The sequence below is a fragment of the Ipomoea nil genome, unplaced genomic scaffold (genome assembly GCF_001879475.1).
Source record: "Ipomoea nil cultivar Tokyo-kokei standard unplaced genomic scaffold, Asagao_1.1 scaffold0642, whole genome shotgun sequence".
In the NCBI taxonomy this organism is placed as follows: domain Eukaryota; kingdom Viridiplantae; phylum Streptophyta; class Magnoliopsida; order Solanales; family Convolvulaceae; genus Ipomoea; species Ipomoea nil.
In genome coordinates, this window is record NW_017617070.1 from 1037350 (window position 1) to 1059241 (window position 21892).

The window sequence follows — 21892 nt, forward strand, 5'->3', positions numbered from 1 at the left end:
GTTCCCCCTTCCAAACTTTATTAATCCCTTTATATTCAAACATTCTGTTTCTAAAGCTTTTGACAAAAACCAAGAATTTGCATGAGAACATTTGCAAAGTAGTTTGCAAATTCTAAGTAACAGAAATGTGTGTCCCTAACTATCAAAAAGCCTTTATTCTAGAAGCAAAATCAGGTTTATAGATCACATAAAATGATATTACTTGTGCACTGTATCAACATAGAAAAAGTGTTCACGCATGACATAATATTCATGCGGAGACATCACCAGAAATCATTGATTGCCCAAGACTTGTTCTTGCTCTAAGCTTCAATAAAACAAAAAGTTATACTAAAAGAGACTAATGATAATCTACATGCATAACGTATCCTAAAAAGTTTCACTAAATATGTATTCTTTTATATGCATGTCAGACACTATTTTATAAGTCTCGATGCTTTCTTGCCTAAAATAAAACAAAGAGAATGGAATAACTTCAAATTTGCAATCCAAATTATTGAACAGCAATATATATTTTTGAAGACTATATTTTTCAATACCAACCAGAAGAACATCATTTGTTTATTTCATGTTGAGATGTTGCCATGACTGCGAGCATTATAAATAAAATGATTGTAAATATTGATCAATGCATACCATGATTTTAAAGGTCCAGGTAAAGAAAAAATGGCACTTTAAAACAAGTTGAAGCCCAAACGATCATGCTGCACTGGGACTGCTGTGCTAGCCATTCGATTAAGCATATATAAACATAATATTTTCACCCATGAGCCTGAGCGACTATTCGAAAATGCCGATTCCACAAGAAAACAACATTGGATTGACGGAAAACATGTTGATATCCGAAGAGTTGGCGTACGACAAGGAATTATTGAATGCAGAGCATGAAACATTGGTAACTCAATTGACGGACGAACAGAATGTTGTTTACAACTTGTGATTAATGATATTGATTCTAACGGAGGGGGATTGTTTTTTGTGTATGGTTACGGAGGAACATGCAAGACATTCGTGTAGAGAACATTATCTTCAAAGATAAGGAGCCGTGGAGATATTGTTCTAAACGTTGCTTCAAGTGGAATAACATCATTGCTATTGCCGGGTGGCAGGACAACGCATTCTCGATTTGCTGTACCACTCTCAGTGAATGAAGATTCCACCTGCAATATCTTGCAAGGTATTGGCCTTTGCAAACTTATAATCAAGTGTAAATTGATAATATGGGATGAAGCACCGATGACACACAAATACAGTTTTGAGGCTTTAGACAAAACCATGAGGGGTATATTGAGATTCACCGTACCTAGTAGTGATCAGAAAATATTTGGTGGAAAGAAAGTAGTATTGGGTGATGATTTTAGACAGATTCTTCCAGTTATTCCAAAAGCAACGAGACCAATGGTTGTGGGAGCCACTATTAATTCTTCATACCTCTGGAGGAATTGCAAGGTACTGAGACTCACGAAGAACCTGAGACTACAGAGCTTAGCTTCAAACGAAGATAGACAGACGGTTGATTGGTTATCAACATGGATTGCAGACATTGTAGATGAGATTACAGGGTTGGTAAACAATGGTTTGTTTGAGATCGATATTCCACCAAGGTTTATGTTAAAGTGTGGACCTAATCCAATTGCAACTATAGTCGAAAGCATCTTCCCAGCCGCGAAGTATGGAATGCTAGAAGAGTTGCACCTAGAAGGACGAGCGATCCTCTCACCGACTTTAGATGTTGATCAAATTAATCAGTATATGTGTGACATGAACACTGTAGAAGGTCGGACGTATCTAAGCTGTTACTCTTTGTGTAAGGCAGAATCAGATGGTGATAATCTCTCACAAGTACATACTCCTGAATTTTTAAATAGTTTGAGATTGTCTGGACTTCCTAATCATTCATTGACAATAAAGGTTGGTGCACCTATTATGTTACTGCGGAACATAGACCACTCTCTTTGTCTTTGTAACACTATGCGCCTCATCGTTACAAGATTGGCGGATCATATAAATATTGTTGAAGCAAGAATAGTTAATGGAACGCAGCAAGGAACCAAAGTACTTATACCACGAATGTCTCTCACCCCTTCTGATACGAGATTGTCGTTCAAGTTCCAGCGTAAACAATTCCCGTTGATGCTAGCATATGCAATGGCTATCAACAAAAGCCAGGGTCAAACACTAACTCACATTGGATTATTGTTGAAAAAAACAGTCTTTAACCACGGTCAATTGTACGTGGCTTTTTACCGAGGCACTCATCCTGATGGCCTTAAGGTTTTAGTTCTAGACGATGATGGACAAACTTCTGTTACTACTACTAATGTCGTCTACAAAGAGGTTTTCAACAATGTGTAATTCAAAACAGTTATATTATGTATTCTTATTGCACCAATATAACAAAATTATTACATATCTACATATTACATATATATTCCGTTACACAAATTTCTATAGCTAAATTACTACACATAAAGATAATAAGATCAATTAATTCAATTCTGAAACATTCATACAAACCTTAATTAAACGTTCAAATTTACACTATCGAATATAAAGCAAATTATAATTCATATATTATAACGAATACATACCGTGCATCGCACAGGTGCAAATACTAGTGTCAAAAGATAACAGAAGTTATAATGCCATGAATATTTTTGTCCAAAAAATTATGTAGTACAACATTTATAGCATAAGGTACTAAAAAAGTTAAAAGAAAAAATGGACATAAAACCAGGGACATATCCTGGATTGAAACTTATGTTTTTAGATGTTTTACAAGGATATGTACCAGAGGTTAACTTTATTGCGAATGATACATAGCATAAAAATGGTTACTATCTTACAGACGGTATTTAGCCACAATGGTCGATGTTTGTGAAGAGTTTTTCATGTCAAATAGACCCAAAAATAATACCCCGTATTGTTTAAACAAAGACAAGATGCAACACGAAACGACGTAGATGGGGAGCATTTTGGGTGTTACAAGCTCGATGAGCAATGATTAGAGATCTTGGACAATTTTGGTACATGAAAAGAGAAATAATGTATACTTGCATTATTTTACACAACATGATTGTTGATGATTAAGGTGACATCGTAATTAATTGGGTGGACAAAGAAATTTGATCAATTGTACAAGCGTCGCAATGCTCAATTGAAGAGTTTTAACAATATATACAAAGAAACGGCGATTTATATGACTCGCAATTGCATCATCAACTTCGTGTTGATTTGATTAAGCATATATGGATCAATAACGACAATTAATTTAAATATTTGTATTTTAATTTTTTATGCACTTAGATTTTTTTAACAACTTTGTAGTTTAATTTTAAAGAAATTAGTAGGTTTTAATTTTGAAGCAATTAGTAGTTTAATTTTAATTTTATAATTATCATTTCAATTAAATGTTGGTATGTTTATTTTAAAGAATTAATTTTCATTACAATTATAAATTTAAAATTATAATAAAATAAATAAATAATTAAATATAGTTTGTGTAAAATGATGGGTCCATAAAAACTTGTGAGTTAATTTCATTTTTGGTCTTAGATTTATAAGTGGCAGTTCATTTTTAATCATTTTTTATCAGAACATCCACATTTAGTCCTAGTATATTGTTGCATGACCATTTTTGGTCCTTAGTCAACAAAATGGTTGAAATATCGGTGAGTCATTTTTATACATAGTGAGTTGGCCCCGCTATATATTTATGTTTATTTTTTTTGAAAACATTCATAATTGAAGACCGAAATTCCTTTGTATTTAACCGCATTAAAACTATTTTATTGATAGAGGACAAAAAAAATAGTCATGACATAATAATACTAGGACCAAATGTGGATGTTTCGATAAAAAGGACTAAAAGTAGACTGTCACATATAAATCTAGGACAAAAAATGGAATTAACTCAAAACTTGTAAAAAATTAAGGGTCCGTTTGGAAACTTGGAAAATGACTTATGGAAAATGTTTTTCGAGTTTTCAATGTTTGGATGCAACAGGAAAATTCAGTCAACGGAAAACATTTTCCGTTGACTGAGGAAAATGAAGCCATTTTGACGGAAAATGACTTCCGCCACAATTTGGGAGAAGTCATTTTCCGCCAAAATGTTTTAACATACAATTCTACTCATTTTTTTAGAAAATAAATTAAACACACCAAGTTTTTCAAAATGCAACCAAACACTGAGAAGTAAAATGTTTTCTGGAGAATGACTCATTTTCCAGAAATTATTTTTCTTCCTAGTGTTTGGTTGCATTTCCAGAAATCAATTTTCTACTTTTCAAACGGACCCTAAAACGATGGGGGAGAATGATTTTTTATATTCAATGAGATAGTGGATGCTAATGTTTTTTTTTTTTTTTTTTTTTTTTTAAAGATAAAAAACCTTGAGGTTGAGATTGCTATTAGAGAGGTTTATTTAGGGACCCCTGTACGACTAAAACATCAAAGTTTGGAACCAAAGTGAAATTTTAGGTCATCGTTAGGGATCAGAAACGTAATTCTGTCGAGAAAGAAGGGGTTTCAAGTTTTCATCCCATTCTGAATTCTGATGCTGAGGCCAAACTCAAGAATGGGGTTCACTGTTTAGAGGTTTAAGGTTTTAAGGTTTAAGGTCCAAGATTGTTCTCCTAAGGTTTTAGCTGCTGTGTTCTCCACCGATGAGATCTTTGAACCCTTATTCATCAATCTCGCCATGGCTACGTTGTTACCGCAGACTCCATTACAGAACCCTCTCTTCCTCTTCACTGCCACCCTCCCAAGACCCAATCTTCACTACCGATCCGTCACTTACCCCTTCAGTCTCGCCCGAGAAAACCAAGACTTCCAGTGACCCCAGCAAACCCAATTCAGAAAACACCCAACTCATGGAAGCCCGTGCGGTAGAAATCGTCTTGGGACAAAGGGGAAACCCAGATTCGGCGTTTGAGCAATTCAAACTCGCTATGGAGTGGTGCGCTTTTCAGCGGTGGACCGGGGAGCCCTTCTATGTTTTGCTTCACATTCTAGTAAGTTCCTCAGAGCACCACCATATAGCTAGGAGTCTGATTTTGAAACAAGTGCTAGGGGATTCTGGTCCCCCTTCTGCTGTATTTGATGGTCTTGTTGATTGTGCTAAAAGATTCAGTTTTGAGTTGAGTCCAGTGGTTTTTAATAGCTTGCTAGATAGCTTAGTTAAAGCTCGGCGGATTAGAGATGCTATTGATTGCTTTAATGCGATGATGGATCATGGTATATTGATTTGGCCCTTCCTTATAGGTAAAGTGTCAAAGGTGTTAGTCAGGAATAAAATGTTCCCAGAAGCAAAAGATTTGTATAATGGTGTAGTGTGTAGAGGGATTAAATATTCCAGTTCTAATGTCCGGTTAATGATGCGTGCTTGTTTAAAAGAAGGCGAGGCTGAGGAGGCCGAGAGGTACTTTTTAGAGGCTAAGGCTAGTGGTATTCAGCACGATCCACCCACGTACAGTGTTGCTATTTATACCGCTTGTAAGTTGGGAAAAGTGGAAGGTGCAATTTCGTTGCTGAATGAGATGGAGGAGAAGAATTGGGTCCCGTCAAAGGGCACGTATGTGAATGTAGTTTCGGCTTGTGTGAAGCAAAGGAATATGGTTGAGGCCTTAAGGCTTAAGGAGGAGATGGTTAATTGTGGTCATTCGGAGGATTTGGTTGTCATGACGAGCTTGATGAAGGGGTATTGTGTGCGGGGCGATGTGAACGATGCTTTGGGTTTGCTCGACGATATTGTTGAGGGCGGACTAAGTCCGAACAAGGTCACTTATGCGGTTCTGATTGAAGGGTGTTGTAACAAGGGACGAATGGGGAAGGCGCGAGAGTTATACGCTCAAATGAAACTTGCGGGTATCAAGCCTTCGGTGTATATCGAAAATTCTTTGCTGAGAGGATTCCTCAAAGCCAACTTATTCGACGAAGCAACTAAGCAGTTTGAGGAGGTGGTCATGAGTGACGTTGCCAATGTTTTCACGTACAATAGCATGTTATCTTGGTTTTGCAGAAACGGGAAGATGAAAGAAGCGGAAAGTATATGGGATAAGATGGTGGATAAGGGAATTGTGCCCTCTATAGCCTCGTATAATAACATGATCCTTCTTAGCTGTAGAAATGGTGATATGGACAAAGCGTTAAGTTTATATTCCGAGTTGCTACAAAAGAATATGAACGCTAATGCAGTCACATATAGCATTTTGATTGACGGGCATTTCTGTAAAGGCAATGCCGAGCAAGCACTCGAAACATTCGACAAAATGCTGGCTTCCGGGATTGCTCCAACCGATTTCACGTACAACTCCATCATCAACGGCCTTTCTAAAGTTGGCAGAACATCCGAGGCAAAGACCATGCTTCATAGCTTCCGAGAGAACGGCCTAATCCCAAGCTGCATGACTTACAATTTCATTATCAACGGCTTCCTAAAAGAAGGCTCCGTGAGTTCAGCTTTGGCCGCTTATACCGAGATGCGTGACACCGGGATTTCCCCGAATGTTGTCACGTATACCTGCTTAATCTACGGGTTTTGCCAAAGCAATAACATCGATCTTGCTGTGAAACTGTTGAATGAAATGAGGGCCAAAGGTATCCAATTGGATATTGTTACATACGGTGTCCTTATTGATGTCTTTTGTAAAAGAAGAGACATGGAGAACGCAATGGAGCTTTTCGAGGAACTGCTCGGAGTTGGTCTATCGCCCAACACAATTCTGTATAACAGCATGATTAGCGGGTTCAGAAACGTAAATAATATGGAAGCTGCACTAGCCTTGCATGAAAGAATGGTAAACGAGGGAATCTCGTGTGATTTGGAAACGTACACTACCTTGATAGATGGGCTGCTAAAGGACGGGAAAATACTTCCCGCATCCAATATGTACTCGGAAATGCTTTCAAAGGGTATAACGCCCGATGATATTACATACACCGTACTAGTACAAGGTCTTAGCAATAAAAAGCAGGTGAACAATGCACTAAAGGTATTGGACGAGATGTGTAAGAACAAGGTGACTCCTAATGTTCTTATTTATAATACACTAATCGCCGGATACTTCAAGGAGGGGAATATTCAAGAAGCTTTTAGGTTGCATGACGAGATGCTTGATCGCGGTCTTGAACCCGATGATACTACTTACGATATTCTTGTAAGAGGAACGAGAGAAGGTAGCTTGGCGATGGGTACTTCATCTATCTAAATGACAAAGTACGATATAGAACTGACCAATTTAGCTACCTCACGAGAGATCATGTCTTCGTCTTTATTGTTGTTACATCCTGCACAGTAGGTAAGATGATTTTCACTTATTATTCTATAATTTTGCTGAAAAAGTGTTGAATACTTGTGTGATTTTGTATCAATAAATGACATAGCCTCCTTGATAAAAAGCAATAGAAAGGTTGCATAGAACAGGCGCATCACTGTGTTGAGCATATAATATATAAACATAAAATGTGCAATCCAACTATCTGTTTAGGCTTTTAGTTGAGATGAAGCCCATGCTTCAATATAGTGTCAGAGCCAATCCCATATCAAAGGTCATAGGTTCGAATCTTTGCGTCACCCTATAAAAAAAGATTGTAAATGTGTGAACACGACACTTTCTTTTCCCGCCTTACCACTAGAATTGATAAATTTGCTCTCATGAAAAGTGTTGTGTTTAAAGTCTGTCTTCGTTTCGTAGGGAAACTCGCAGTCAGGGTAAACCCCGCCTTGTGACTCTAGCTAGCAAAAAACCACAAGGAGGTAAATCAGTCTAGGTTGCCCATAGCTGACCGGCTCAAACCAAGAAGGCTGGAATTCATACTCGTAACCTTGTGGTTACAAGTTTGTATCCTTAGCCATCTTGGCTGCGTTACCCTTTTTTTTCAGCTGTATTTTTGGATCTCTGCTAAATTCCTAAACAGTTTACTAGGATTTGGTTAACTTTTATCAGTCAAGCATTGTGTTACCTCAACCAGTAGTCTTGGAAGCAATGAAGCATGCTCTTATGCCATAATATGTATGTGTGTCAGTGTGTGTAAATATATGAATTGAAGTGTTTTTTTTTTTTTTTTTAAATTGAAAAATAGTTGTGCTCTTTTCTTTGACAGCTGCTTGTACAGATTGGCTCTGACTGGTACAATGAATCATTGTTTTGCTCTCCTCCCTGTATTGTATCTTTCACCCCACCCCGTTTGATACTCCATCAATATATCTTCATATTTATATTTTCATTCTATTACATACTTTAATTTAATACTTGACACAGCCATCATATGTTGTCTTTATTATTTCTAAATAATCTTTGTTTGTTTGGTTCTATTTTTTTGGGTAAAGAGTTAGACAGATTATATGTTATAGTAAACACATTAGCTTATCAATCAATTTTGACTTATTTGATCACTATTAGCTGTTTGACTTGGTTAAATAATCGATGAGTGTTTGATTAATTAGCTTTTTTGTAACAGCTTATTGCTCTAAATGTTAAAATTCAAAAGGTTGTTCAAATCAGCTTTTTCGATCATCTTTTTGAGAAAGTCATTTTGCATGTAATCAGTTATCAACTACCAGCTCATTTATCAACTAGTCAAACACACTAATCCAATCAACTAATAGCTAGTATTTACCAAACACCTTCAATATTTATCTTGCAATTCTTTCACTTTCAAAAGTGAGTTCTACCGGACATTTTTGCAATTCATTATGATTTTCTTTACGTTCTTACCGTTTTAATTGTATCTCAAAATATAATAATAATAATAATAATAATAATAATTATTATTATTATTATTATTATTATTATTATTATTATTATTATTATTATTATGAAAAAGGTCAACAGAAAACAAAGAGAAGCACCCAAAAAAAAAAAAAAAAATTACAATTCTGACATAGGATTGCAAGAGCTGCAATTCAAATGCTAATTTTACTTTTATTCCAATTTTCGCAAATAAGTTTGCTATTGCTCCAATTGCATGGATATTACCGTTTCGAAGGCTAGTATGTTGAGGATTAATTTCTAAATATTTTTATAAGATAGTTAGTCACAAATTAGTTGGGTTGGTGTTAAGTTTTTATTAATTTGAATTTATTTTTTTTTTTTGAAAAATAAATAGAGAATTTAATGAAAATATAAAATGGGTAATGGAAAATTAGAAAAAGAAAAATTGGGAAAAGAAATTTGGAGAATTGAAGTAAACATATCACAATTTTTTTTGGACTATGACGCTATTAAGAAATTTAACTGTAATAATATTCATGGTGTCATAATTATTATAGGATTATTTTTTGGGTGTTCTGGGTCTTTCTCCACCCGTCTTACGGTTCAGGTCTACCCGGCTAAATTCCCGCTCCCCGCTTGCTCCAAGAGGTGTCACTTGCGAAAATTGAACTCGAGTTATCCCAAAAGTTTTCCCTACAAAGAGAACTTATTTGTCACTTGAGCTACTCCGTTGGGTTAATATAATAGGATTATGGTTTTGAGAAAATTACACTTTATGAGCTCTAGTTATAATGATAGTGTAGATTTAGTTTATTAATTTTCACAATGTGTTTTTTTTTTTTTTTTTTTTTTTTTTTATAACTAAGGAGGGGGAGATCTTGAGGAGACAATTGTCTCCTCACAAAGTGCTGTGATAACTGGTTGCAAACATTGAGTGACGGGCATCGACACCCCTAGTTCTCGACCCTAAATTTCTACTCATTTTTAGTTCTTCTTGATTTAAAAAAGGGAAAATGACACTTTTTCCCCCTATGCTATATACTTATAGCACTTTTCCCCCCTTAATTATTTAAGTGGCTCTTTTTCCCCCTGAAATGTTAAATGGACATATTTACCCTTAAAATAAATATTTCATTTATTTTTATTCTCCAATAAATTATTACTATAATTTGGTTCAAACCAGATACTATAGTAACCAAACCAAAATATTTCAATTACAATTTATAATCAAAATGCGATATTTAGAGTTTATTAAAATCGCGAACTGGAATGGCCGGTTCATGTTCCGAACTGAAAAAATAAAATACATTTATTGTTGAATTTAAACTATTTTAAAATAAAAAATAAAATTTTAAAATAAAGACGGTTCAAAATCGCGAACGGGATCCGGAACCGCCGGTTCATGATCCAGTTTTTTTTTTATTCTTAAATTTAATAAATTGAAATCCAAATATTGGGTTCTAGATCTGAATCATAACTAAAAACTTTTAATTCGATTGCTATAGTGTCTGGTTCAGTTCGAACCGAACCGTGGTAATCGCTACATATACGCAATAATTTGTTGGAGAAGTAAAATAAATAAAATGGTTACTTTAAGGGTAGAAATGTCAATTTAATATATTAGGGGGGAAAACCACCACTTTTAAAATAATTGAGGGGACTAATGTGCTTACATAAATAATTGAGGGGGAAAAAGTACTATAAGTATATAACATAGGGGGGAAAAGTGCCATTTTCCCTTTAAAAAATGAAAACTATTTATTTTTATGAATTATTGATAATTTTTTTTTTGTTTTTGAATTATTGATAAATTGATTGACCTTATTCTTTAAAAAGAAATTTACATATTCAATAATGACTAATGAGAAATGATAATTGTACGTGTTCTACGGTGGAAGCACGAGTGTAACTACAAGATATTTAGCATTTTTCTTAACATACACCTCTAATTACGCAATCAAATAAGTATAAGTATGGTATATATAGCTAGGGCTGCGCATTTCAGTTCGGTCTCAAACCGAAGTACTGATCGGTACTTGGTTTGAGGATCGGTACTCGGTTCGGTTAAAACTTGAACCGAACCAAAAAAATCGATCGGTTTTCTGTTTTTATATATCTACATCTACAAATTTAATAAGAGCCAATAATGTTAGGCCCTTAACTGGAACAAAAAAAATGTTGGTAGTATTGTTTCTTAAAATGAATGGTTAATATTATTTTGATTTTAGTATATTTTAAATGATTTTCCTTATTTATCCTCTATTATATTATTTCATTCCCTTAAATAACGCTAAACTCTGTTAAAATAAACTTTAGTAAAGGAATATTCTGTTAACTATTTATTATTCTTAACTTACTTATTAATTTCGATAAAAAAGGTCTTATGTTCGAACCTCACCCCAATCAGAGTTGGCATATTTCTAAAACATATACTACGCATATGTTAAAAAATACAATATAAAATTTAATATAAACTTTGGTCAAATAATTAGCCCAACTAAATAAATAACGTTCAAAGTTGAGCATCAAAGATTATAAATCAGGAACCTTGCAATCATTTTCTTGCGTTTTTTTTTTTTTTTAAAAACGAATTTAGGTTAAGTTTTATTTATTTAATTAATTGCATGTCTTTATTGCCTTTATTCAAAAACATAATTCATTATAAAAACATAAACAACATATATAATTTCATTAATTATATTATCTTTATTATCTACAATTCAAAGATTCCATACCTTCAAATTCATTAATTAATTATATTCACTATATTGTCATTGTCTTGTTTTTACAATATATTGTGATTAAATATCGAAGTTATAATACAAAATATGTTATATATTTATTTACCAAGTATTTTATACAAATATAATAAATATTAATATTTTTTTCAATACTTTCACATGATAATCTACGACACAAACATATGTAGGAAAAAATACTACTACTACTACCAAATATCAACAGACGCTTGCAAGATAATAAATAGTTTATAGTACAACTAAGACCTCAATCATATACACAGCAAGACAAATCTAAAACTTACTACACCATAATCTCATTGCATGACGCTGTCTTTTAAGCTACCATCAGTAATCCAATTGCACATGACACACTACGAATAAAAAAAAATGAGAACAAGTACTGAAGTTGAAGACAGTGACAATACTACCCAAAAGAGAATAAAAAAAGACTTGGAGAAATTAAATCGAAAGTAGTATTTATTTAGACTATCATTTTTAGACTAAGTATTTAGACCAACATTATTACAAAGTTGCAAACATTTATTATAGTGATAATTAAAATCAATCTCTTATATAATTTATCTTGCATTTATATATACTTTGAATTACTGTTTTAAATAAACAAAATCAACATTCAATTACCGAATTACTTATTTAAAAATAATCATTGGGCATTATTTCATTCGCGCGTGAAAAAAACTAGTATATATATAATGTATTAAATGTCCAAAGTGAGATTTGAACCCTTAAATATTTAATTATAAAGCAAGAGTTTTACTCATTAAACTATACCCACATTTGTGTTAATACTTATATTTGTATGCTAATAAAGGTATACATTTTTCATTAAATGTTGTACACTTCAATTATAATGGACAAAATTGTCCCTACTACATTCTTGTTAGACAAAAGTACCCTTACACCGTTATAACACCATTACTATTTAATTCTAACTTTCATAACTCTTATCATTATTATCATACACATATATCTTTTTTCTATTCTTTAATTATCATTTTATTAAAATAATTATATAATTACTTTAATTGTTGATTATATTTTAATTAAATTTCTATGAATGGTAAATCATATGTGTGTATATATATAGGCACGAACACATACCAATATATGTGACCGGGTACTAGACTAATATTATAGATATTTTATTTATTTATTGTAAACATAAAGTATAAATTATATCAAAATTGTTTACATTATTAATAAAAAAAAATATAAATTTTGTTCATCTCTATAGTTTTCAAATACGACAAGGAATTCTGAAATATAATTTGAAGTATAACTTGTAATTATTTGCATTTATCAAATTTTTAATGTTGGGCATAAATTTTCACGCATCGCACATACAAAATGCTAGTATTATATATCTAAAAACATAATAAGTATGAATGAAAGTTATACCCCTGATTTATGTCCGTTTTTTCCGTTAAGTTTTTTTGTACATTATGCTATAAAGGTTGTACATTAAAATATTTTGGACAAACATACCCCTACCATTATAATTTCCGTTATCTTTTCCACTATTGTTACCACGCACATGCATCCACCATATATTTTCTTATCTTCTTCATTAATAATAATATATACACATTAAATATTTGAGTTATATGTTAATTATTACATAAATATAAATATCAAATTTATAAAAATTATTTACAATATTATTATTATTTAGAATAATTTAAATATCTAAAATCTAAATAAATTTAAAATTTTAATATAATGTATTAATATTTGGCACCTATTTTTTGCGCATCGCGCATAAAAAATACTAGTAAATATTATAATAATTAATAATTTCAACTCCTCAAGTTCTCAAACCTCAACTCTAAGTCGTAAGTCCCAACATTTGGTGATTTAGTAATTCTTATTTTTCAAATATGAACAATGTAGATAGATGATTCTTCATCTTGTCATTAACAAAACACTTCAAGTGGCACTCCAAGTGAGCCAACTGACAATCGATCAGACAAAAAAGGAAACATTCAAATAGTGGACTTCCACAAAAACCGAACCGAATATCGAACCGAAACCAAAACCGATGCGAACTTTTTCAAACCGAACCGAACTCTATTGTTAAACCGAATTATTTATTTTTTTTTTAAAAAACCAAAACCGAAAAAAAAAAAATCGACCCGAAATCCGAAATGCCCAGCCCTATATATAGCCAAAGACCTTATGGACAAATATTACTTTGTAAGAGAATCAGCAGTACTAAAAGAAGTATATATATATATATATATATATATATATATATATATATATATATAAACTGTCCCTGCACCCAATACAAACTGTATTAAAGAAACAAAAAAACAAAAAAAAAACAGACTTCCAAATCCATCATAACCGTTCAGTGCCCTGATCGTACGCTCAAGATAAGTGCACATAGTTTTTATTTTAAGGATTGTTTTTACATGAATATAATTCTATATATATACTCATGATCAAATGAGTCCACACCTTCATATAAGTCCGTGTGAACAGATCAGGGTCATCGAATGTTTGAGATTAGATTTCGTCAACTGTGCAAGTGAAGTGCTAAGTTGACAAAATCTAAGTCATTGATTTTAAGTATTCAATGGCCAGATTTGTCCACACTGACTCATAGGAAAGAGTGGATTCACCTGAACAATGACATATAATTAATTAATTAAGAGTAAAAGACATTTTTATTCCTAGAGTTATAGTGGCACAGACAATTTTGGTCCTTAATAAAAAAATCAGACAATTTGTGGACACTCTTAATTATTATAACGAGGACAATTTTGGTCATCCGTCACTCTTCCCGTTAGATGCGTCGTGTGAGAGGGGGTATTTGCATCTTTTCATGCACCATCATCTTCATCTTCCCCTTGGCCAGAAAAGTCACCGAACTTGAGCGTGACATCTCCTTTCTCAGCCGCATGGGCATCGTCTTCATCTCCATCCTCGCAACTCTCGTAGCCGGCTTCGTGGAAATAAAGTGGAAGAACGCCACCGCCGCCCACGGAATAAGCGACAAGGCAGACGCAATGATTCCCATTCCGGTTTTCTGGCTGGTGCCACAGTACTGTCTGCACGGGATGGCAGAGGCCTTCATGTCAATCGGCCACCTGGAGTTCTTCTACGATCAGGCGCCAGAGAGCCTGAGGAGCACGGCGTTGTCATGGAGGACCAAACAATCGGCCACAAATTGTCTAATTTTTTTTATGGAAGACCAAACTTATTCGTGCTAAGTCTAGGACTAAAAATGTCTTTTACTCATTAATTAATTACAGAGTATTAGTTAACATTTTATAATATGACCGGGAATATTTGAGAACGAAGGTATGGGGTTGTTGGGAGTTAGGACTTGGGAGGCATTCTCAACCGAAACATTTAGAAGTTTGCTGATCTACTAAGCTTCCATTTTTATAATTTAATTAACTTTTGTAATTTGTTTAAATCACCACCATTTTTATTTTTTTATTTTTTTTATTATTGTCTTTTATTTTATTTTATTTTATTTTATTTTTTGCTTGAAATGAAAACTATATAATCCTTCAATCCTATTTTATGTGTATGATTCAGTTAACAAAATTTGGCTGAAGTTATTTTTTATTAAATATTCATAATGTTAAGTTTTGTATTATAAATTAGTATATAAAATTGAAACTTTATTATTAAATACAAAAAAAAAAAAAAAGCATAGAAAAAAAAATGCTTTGACTGAATAGGTAAATGAGGCAAATGGAGTATTATATTATATTATAATAGAATAGTAAATAAATATCATTATTACAACTTACAATAAGTATACATCCACTACAATGTAATAGAGCTAGTAGCATTCAAAAAAAAAGTATACATCCACTACAGCAAATTGCAACACCACTAAATAAACTAAAATACAAAACCAAAAACCCTACAATAATACTAATAATAATAATAATAATAATAATAATAATAATAATAATAATTTAATTGAGTTGAAATAAATAATATGTGATTTAATTCGAATGAGCTTAGTTCTTATTTTTAAGTAAGTATAAGGAAAATCTTATGAATTGAGTAATAAATATTGAAAAGTTTCCTTCAAATTAAGTTTGACAGTGGTTTAACTTTGAACTAGTTGAGGCTTAATTTTGTTATATTACGATTATGATACTTAAAATTAAATTTTAAAAATATAACTAGCTCACACTTTAGTAGTTTAATTTGATAATTTATAGATAACTAATAATTTAAAATAAAATTTGAGATAAATTATTTAAAATGTGTATCATAATAGTTAGAACACATTCATAGAGTAAGTTCGCTTATCTAAGATTTTAAGCAAAACTGTAAATAATACATAAAAAAAAATTATAGAATTCTTTTTTATCAATATACCTAAATCTTAAATTCATTTTTTTCCTAGTGATCAAGTTACCATTACTATAATAAGTGATTAATATATATTTGCCCGCATGGACAGCTCAATTGGTCACATGGGTGAAGTTTGTAAACAATGACCTGGGATTTAACCTTTTGGAACAACAATGATTAATATATATTTTACTTTTTATTGTTAAAATATTTCAAATATAATTATTAGACAATTAATCACGTTATAATAATATAAAATTTTAATACAATTCGGATCAGGTTTAATAAAATGGCAGAAGCTCATATGGCATTTTATTATTTTTGTTTTTTTATGATTTTGTAATTTGGTGATATATGTTTTTAAAAGTTTTTTTTTTTTTTTTTTTTTTTTAAGAAATGGAGAGAGGAGGCGAGTGTATGACACGCACATGATCAGGAGCGTGGGTGTGTTACTAGATGGAATCCCATCACGATTTAGGTGGTTTCTGTACAAAGGAAAAGGAGGCGTATCCTTACGTTTTTCTGGTTGATTTTAGTTTTTGAAACCCAAGCAAATGTTTTCATTTTCCCAGAATGCCCTCGTCACCCTTGCTTATTTACTGTTTTGCATTTTCCCCCAATTTATACTTTCCCCTCACAATCAAACCCTAGAAACCCAAATTCATCTTTGGAGCTGCGTTTATACAGGAAGAAACCGATCGACAACTCAAAGAATCATTATTTATCAAGATATTTAACGGAATTTCAAGGAAAAAGTGAGTGATTTTTTAGAATTTGTGTTTTAATTTTAGGATTTTATAACCCTAATTATCCAAATTCTAATCTTTGATTGATTAATTTCTTTCAGCTCTTTTTTATTTTAGACTCGAATTTTTTTGTTGGATGTCTATTGATCACATTTTAGAAATTTTTAGAAAATTTTTACTGTTCTTAATGATTTTTTAAACTGTTTTTTTCATTATTTATAATTAGTTTCATCACTAATTAACTTTTATCTGAGTTCATTCTGATCATTGCTTCTTTTTTTAATGCAATTTTTCTAAGTATGAAAATTTGATTATTTATTGACGCGGTTGTTCAGTTTTGTTTGCCCAGTAATTAGTAATTACAGTACTTATTTGTGCATTTTTCCATCAAGAAAGGAATTCTTTTGCTCTAGATGTTTACCTTTGTTTGAAGGTTATTATTATTTTTTCTACCTAAGTTCTTTTTTTTTTATTATTATTTTTAAAATTTCCTTTTTGAATTAAAGTACATTTTTGGTTAAGTCTATTCCCACTTTTTTGTTTTGACCGATATTTTGTATGGGCGCAAAAAAATATGTACTTGCTAAATTCTTTATGATTTGAGATTCTGGTCCACTGCTGTGATTGATTCATAGAAATCTGCTTTTAGATTACACAAGTTTGTTCTGATCTATCTTTATCAAGAAACTGAATATGTTTTTTTTTGGTGCTACAGTGATCTTGTGAAGGAATTTCCTCTACTGTTTCTTACAGATTTCTGTTTGTTTATTTGTTTGGTTATGATCAGGTTTAGTTTGAATTGGAGAACCCCTGCCCTAATGAAGTTTAAAAGAGGAAGCAAAGTGGAGGTAATGGACAGAGCAGAGGTGCCAGTCTCATGGCGCAGAGCAGATATATTGTCCGGGAATGGCCATACTTATACTGTGAGGTTTGATTCCGCTTCCCCAGTGAAAAATGAATCAATGGTGGAAAGGGTATCAAGGAAGTTTATTAGGCCTTGTCCCCCTTCAGTGCAAGGTGGAGAGAGTTGGTTTTGTGGGGACATTGTTGAGGTGTTTAATGACTATTCATGGAAAGTTGCCATTGTTGTCAAGGTTTTTAGAGGAGATTACTATTTGGTGAGACTAGTTGGGTGCTTTCAGGAATTTAGCTTTCACAGAACAGAAATGAGAAGCAGACAATGTTGGCAGGATAACGAATGGGTTTTGATGTCTAAGGTACTTTCTTCTTATTTGACCAATGCTCATATTTAGAACTAGAGTTGTGTCTTTACATCAATCATTGAACATTCAGTTTGCTTGTTGGTTGAATTTTATTAAGTTTCTTTTGTAATGCATTTTAGACCAGTGTACCCATCTCCAATGTTATCCGTTCTTTAAATTTCTTTGCAATTAGATGTGTATATATCAGAGCCATTCTGATCTTGTATTGTTTTGCTTTTATAGGGTAATGGAGAATGTCAACCTGTCAAATCTCAGAAACTGTCAACTTCTGATTTTTATCAAAAGATGAGCTTCCAATTGCCACGCCCTGATCCTTGGGCTAAAACTCAAGATGACACTAGATTTCAAGACTCTCATGTAGTCTCTGCAAGATCTCTGAAGAGGATGTCTCCATACTGCTCTTCTGCTGTTGAAACACACTCTGGAAACTTCCAGAAACTAAGAATTGTGGAGGCAAATGGACCGAAACGGAGAGTAATTCCAGCACCGTTACTGAAAAAGGTAGATGATGTTGCTTGCCAAAGAAAAACTCTAGGTGAGAAAAACATGCATGCTTCCTTTAGTGTTGCATCAAACAGATACAATGAAATGGACAAAGCAAAACTAGATGGTGCCCTTTGCTGTTCCCATATGAGAAGCTCAGAATCTAGTGATTCTGATAGGGATGCTAGCTCTGTTGGCAGTTGTAGTGTTACTAGTTCTAGTGCAATTAGGTTCAATTGTCATTCAGTACCCGTTCCTTTTCAAGTGTCAGATGCCCCTTGTAGTGATGCTGAGTCAGTTTACCGTTCAGGTGATGAGGAGGGAAGTAATCCTCCTCTAGAAGAGGATTTTGCAGAAAGTATTCATAGGTTAGAGTTGCATGCTTATCGCTGCACTTTGGAGGCACTGCATGCTTCTGGGCCCTTAACTTGGGAACAAGAAGCATTGCTCACAAATCTCCGCATTCAACTCCATATTTCTAATGATGAACATTTGATGGAGTTAAAGAACCTAATTTCTGCTAAAATTAACAATTATCCCAGTTAATAGTTTGTCAAGGGGCTTTCTTTGTTTCTTGTATATAATAGGTTCATGCTTCTCCACCCCTTTTAGAGTTGTAAAAGGAAAGTTACATGCCCCATTTTATATCTATTGTCTTGGTAATTCCCTAATTTCCCAGACAGGAGCTTTTGTAACTAGAGGATTGTGTAATAAATGCTTTCAGCAAAATGTAAAAAAAGATTATGAAGAATTTCGTATTTTGATTCCAATCCCTGTTTCTTTGCATTCTGTGACTATAATGTATTTATGTGTGGCAATTTAGAATTGATATCTGAAAGCAGAAACATCTGATATGAAAGTTATGCTTCTGTGTTTATCAGAACCTACAAGCACCAAATGAAAGCGGCAGTTTATTTTATTGTATTGTTCAATGGTAAGAATACAGGTTGTTTTTCTCTTTTATATGCAACACCTTCCTGTTATGGATTATCATATTTCTGCAAAACTTTATTGCGCATTCTTTTGCTCTGATTGGACAAATTTGAATCTCAGATTGGTCATTAGAATTTGCAGAACGCTTAGAATTTAGCATAGGGGTTTATTCATGCTACTTGGTTTTGAGTAAGCATGTATGGACAATTTGGCAGCATATGAAATCCCTTTTAAGGATATTATTCATATATCCCCTGCATTTTCCAGGGTCACCGGTGGAGGAATATGATTCTAATGGAATAGACAAAGAGACGATTCATGCGTCCAATTGTACACACAGCAAGGCCAACCCCTTGTATTGCCTTTTTTTTTTACTGTATTTTTGTTTTGCTTTATCTATTCTTTTTGATTTATTTCAAATCAGGGTGGACTACTTTCACCACTTGTGTAGGTGGAGTAAGTGAAGGGTTGCAATCTACATGGAGGCTGCAAGGATTATATCTTCCACCAACATGTTAGGTGGTTTCTTTCTGGGATTTGTTCATATAACTGGACAATGGTTATCTTATTCTCACCTTCTTCAAGGATCTCTTTTTGGATTTCTGTTGAAATTTGAAATGCTGAATAACAGTAAAAACATTTCTGTCATTATTTTTCAGCATTCAGTTGCTGCTAATGCTGAAATACCAGAGAGGGTTGTGGACCTGTGTAAAGTGGCAGGTGATGCCAACATTTCGGATCATCCTCTATGTTCATTTGGATTGTACTGCATGTTCAGTTGACCAAGTCAAATGAATATGAGGACAGGCTAAAATGAACTTGAAGATTGTTTGTTTATTTGATTTGAATTTGCAGTGTTAGCACCTGACTGATCAATATGCCAATTATCAAGCACCCAGATCAGGATTGCTTGTTTATTATTAAAGGGTCATTATATCCCACAGATTGCAATTGGTTCAGCAACGATTGGTTTTCTAGGCTGAATACTGCAACACTTGGAGATCTTGGAATCAGTGTTGTAAAAATCCCGTCGAGGCGCCGGCCGGCCGCCTAGCGTATCACCATAATTGGTGGTCTAGGCCGGTTAGGCGCTGACCGCCTAGGCCTTGCTGAATTGTACTTTGACGAATCGTAAAAAGTTTGAAAATCTATAGAAGTATATTCATCCCCTCTAGTCTTGTACTCTAACTCTACCGGGACTAACAAATTAGGTCATCGACTTTGATGATTTTACCCAATAGAGTCCTCTACTATTAGAATCAATGACTAAATTGATAAAATCAGTAAAGTCAAAGACTAAATTAAGTAAAACCATTATAGTCGAAGACTAACTTGGGTAAAACTATTAATAGTTGAAGACTAAATTGGGTATTAATAGAGGTTATAAATTACGAAGTTATTTTGATAGTGTTAATTGCCACGTAATGCGGTAATTAAGTAAATATGAGACCAATTAAAGCAAATAAACAACTCTTATTGATCACAGTGAAGGCCCTAAGTACAATCTAAGTGGTTGCTCTGAGTACCGACTGGCTGCGGTCGGGATTCTCTAATAACAACCTATCGATCGTCCAAAAGTCCCCCACACTGTCGCTATCGCGGGTATTTATAGCCGCGGGGCCGGAGACACAAATCCGGGCGTCCGGCATGCTGCCCACGTAGCAGCCACGTGTCGCCGTCCCGGGTGCCCTGCCTGTCAATGCGTGGAGCCGCCACGTGTTCCTCGTCAGCTCTCTCGCTAAAGGGCTACAGCTCGGTGGTCGACACTGCCACTCGGGTAAACTCGGTCGGATCCCGACCGGGTTCTTCACAAGAAACCCGACCTGTTACCTGCAAAGACAAGAAGAAAAGGATGAAGGCACACCGGTCGGGGTAACGCTATGTCGGTCGGGGCCCCCCAGCCCGGGCCTTTTTGACCGTCCGGGATAAAACGGGACGGGGTGAAGAAGTCCAACCGTCGGCCACCAAACCGACCGGCCAGCTGTCATTCCCTCCCTCGCCACGTGTTGACGACTGCCGGCCTCTGCGACTGCAATGGACGCCTCGAAGTCAGCAACGGTCATGTCGCGCAAGTGGGTTGATTTTCCGCCCAAACGCTCTCCTATAAATAGGCCCTTGAGGCCTTCATTTGAACTTTCCTCAATCTTCTGATTCAATCGGCACACTCAGAGAGTCCCGAGCGAGTACCTCAGCAGATCAACCGAGCAAATCAACTTCAAGCTTTTCAAAGTCTCCCTGATCGGTAAGCTCTCTACTTCCTTGCTTTGCTTTTTACTTTAAGCTTTGCATAGCGGTATGATAAGACTAACTTCAACCCAAACGTCCCGAGCCCTATACTAATCCCGACCGACCTTTAGGTAGAAAGAATGTCGGACTCGGACAGCCAGAACGTCTCGGTCGCAGACTACGACGACGAGGTCGAGCAGGTCAGCGAGGAGGTGGACATCATGTCCTATTCTCCAGAGGTTGCTCAACGACCGCAACAAATCCCCGAGCGAGCCCCCGAGCAAGAAAGGTCTTCAAGCTCGTCTGGGACGTCGGGGTCGAGCTCCAGCGGATCGGGGAGCTCGAGCGAAGAAAGCGGGGAAGCGTCCACGAGCGGACGAAATTCCCCGGCCGAAGGCGTTAGGGAAACGCCTACGAGGGTAATTGGGGATTACCCTCAGGTCGAGCCCCAAGAGGGCAATCGGGCAGACGATGCG

The 21892-nt window shown here is 34.4% G+C and overlaps 3 protein-coding genes across 12 annotated transcripts; all 3 read left to right on the plus strand.

Annotated features, from left to right (window-relative positions):
* The first annotated feature begins 790 nt into the window (after nt 1-790).
* LOC109174395 lies at nt 791-4605 on the plus strand. Its single transcript, XM_019323634.1, has 3 exons — nt 791-895; nt 1018-1842; nt 4483-4605. Exons 1-3 carry the CDS (start codon nt 791-793, stop codon nt 4603-4605), a joined length of 1053 nt encoding a protein of 350 aa, XP_019179179.1.
* On the plus strand, nt 4452-8285 carry LOC109174633 (pentatricopeptide repeat-containing protein At3g54980, mitochondrial-like). 3 transcript variants are annotated; one of them, XM_019323900.1, is made up of 2 exons: nt 4452-7301; nt 8086-8285. In XM_019323900.1, exon 1 carries the CDS (start codon nt 4668-4670, stop codon nt 7209-7211), a length of 2544 nt encoding a protein of 847 aa, XP_019179445.1. In that variant the 5' UTR covers nt 4452-4667; the 3' UTR covers nt 7212-7301; nt 8086-8285. The 3 variants fall into 3 exon arrangements, with proteins under 3 accessions (XP_019179445.1, XP_019179444.1, XP_019179446.1); XM_019323899.1 differs by having other exon boundaries at nt 8107-8285; XM_019323901.1 differs by lacking the exon at nt 8086-8285 and adding an exon at nt 7698-7714.
* Nucleotides 8286-16325: 8040 nt separating this feature from the next.
* On the plus strand, nt 16326-20110 carry LOC109174335. Of its 8 annotated transcripts, XM_019323572.1 has the most exons (6): nt 16330-16560; nt 17339-17768; nt 17997-18309; nt 18765-18770; nt 19136-19191; nt 19458-19473. In XM_019323572.1, the coding sequence occupies exons 2-5, from the start codon at nt 17370-17372 to the stop codon at nt 19156-19158; spliced, it is 741 nt and encodes a 246-aa protein (XP_019179117.1). In that variant the 5' UTR covers nt 16330-16560; nt 17339-17369; the 3' UTR covers nt 19159-19191; nt 19458-19473. The 8 variants fall into 8 exon arrangements, 7 of the variants coding, with proteins under 7 accessions (XP_019179114.1, XP_019179113.1, XP_019179115.1 ...); XM_019323570.1 differs by lacking the exons at nt 18765-18770; nt 19136-19191 and adding an exon at nt 19642-20110 and having other exon boundaries at nt 16328-16560; nt 19458-19545; XM_019323571.1 differs by lacking the exon at nt 18765-18770 and having other exon boundaries at nt 16329-16560; nt 17997-18275; nt 19139-19191; nt 19458-20110.
* The last annotated feature ends 1782 nt before the right edge of the window (nt 20111-21892 follow it).

Coding starts and splice junctions, on each gene's coding strand:
- LOC109174395 (XM_019323634.1), top strand. CDS start 791: ATGCCGATTCCACAAGAAAACAACATTGGATTGACGGAAAACATGTTG. Junction 896..1,017: donor ATGCAGAGCATGAAACATTG/GTAACTCAATTG, acceptor ACATTCGTGTAG/AGAACATTATCTTCAAAGAT. Junction 1,843..4,482: donor ATGGTGATAATCTCTCACAA/GTACATACTCCT, acceptor GTGAAATTTTAG/GTCATCGTTAGGGATCAGAA.
- LOC109174633 (XM_019323900.1), top strand. CDS start 4,668: ATGAGATCTTTGAACCCTTATTCATCAATCTCGCCATGGCTACGTTGT.
- LOC109174335 (XM_019323568.1), top strand. CDS start 17,370: ATGAAGTTTAAAAGAGGAAGCAAAGTGGAGGTAATGGACAGAGCAGAG. Junction 17,769..17,996: donor AATGGGTTTTGATGTCTAAG/GTACTTTCTTCT, acceptor TTGCTTTTATAG/GGTAATGGAGAATGTCAACC.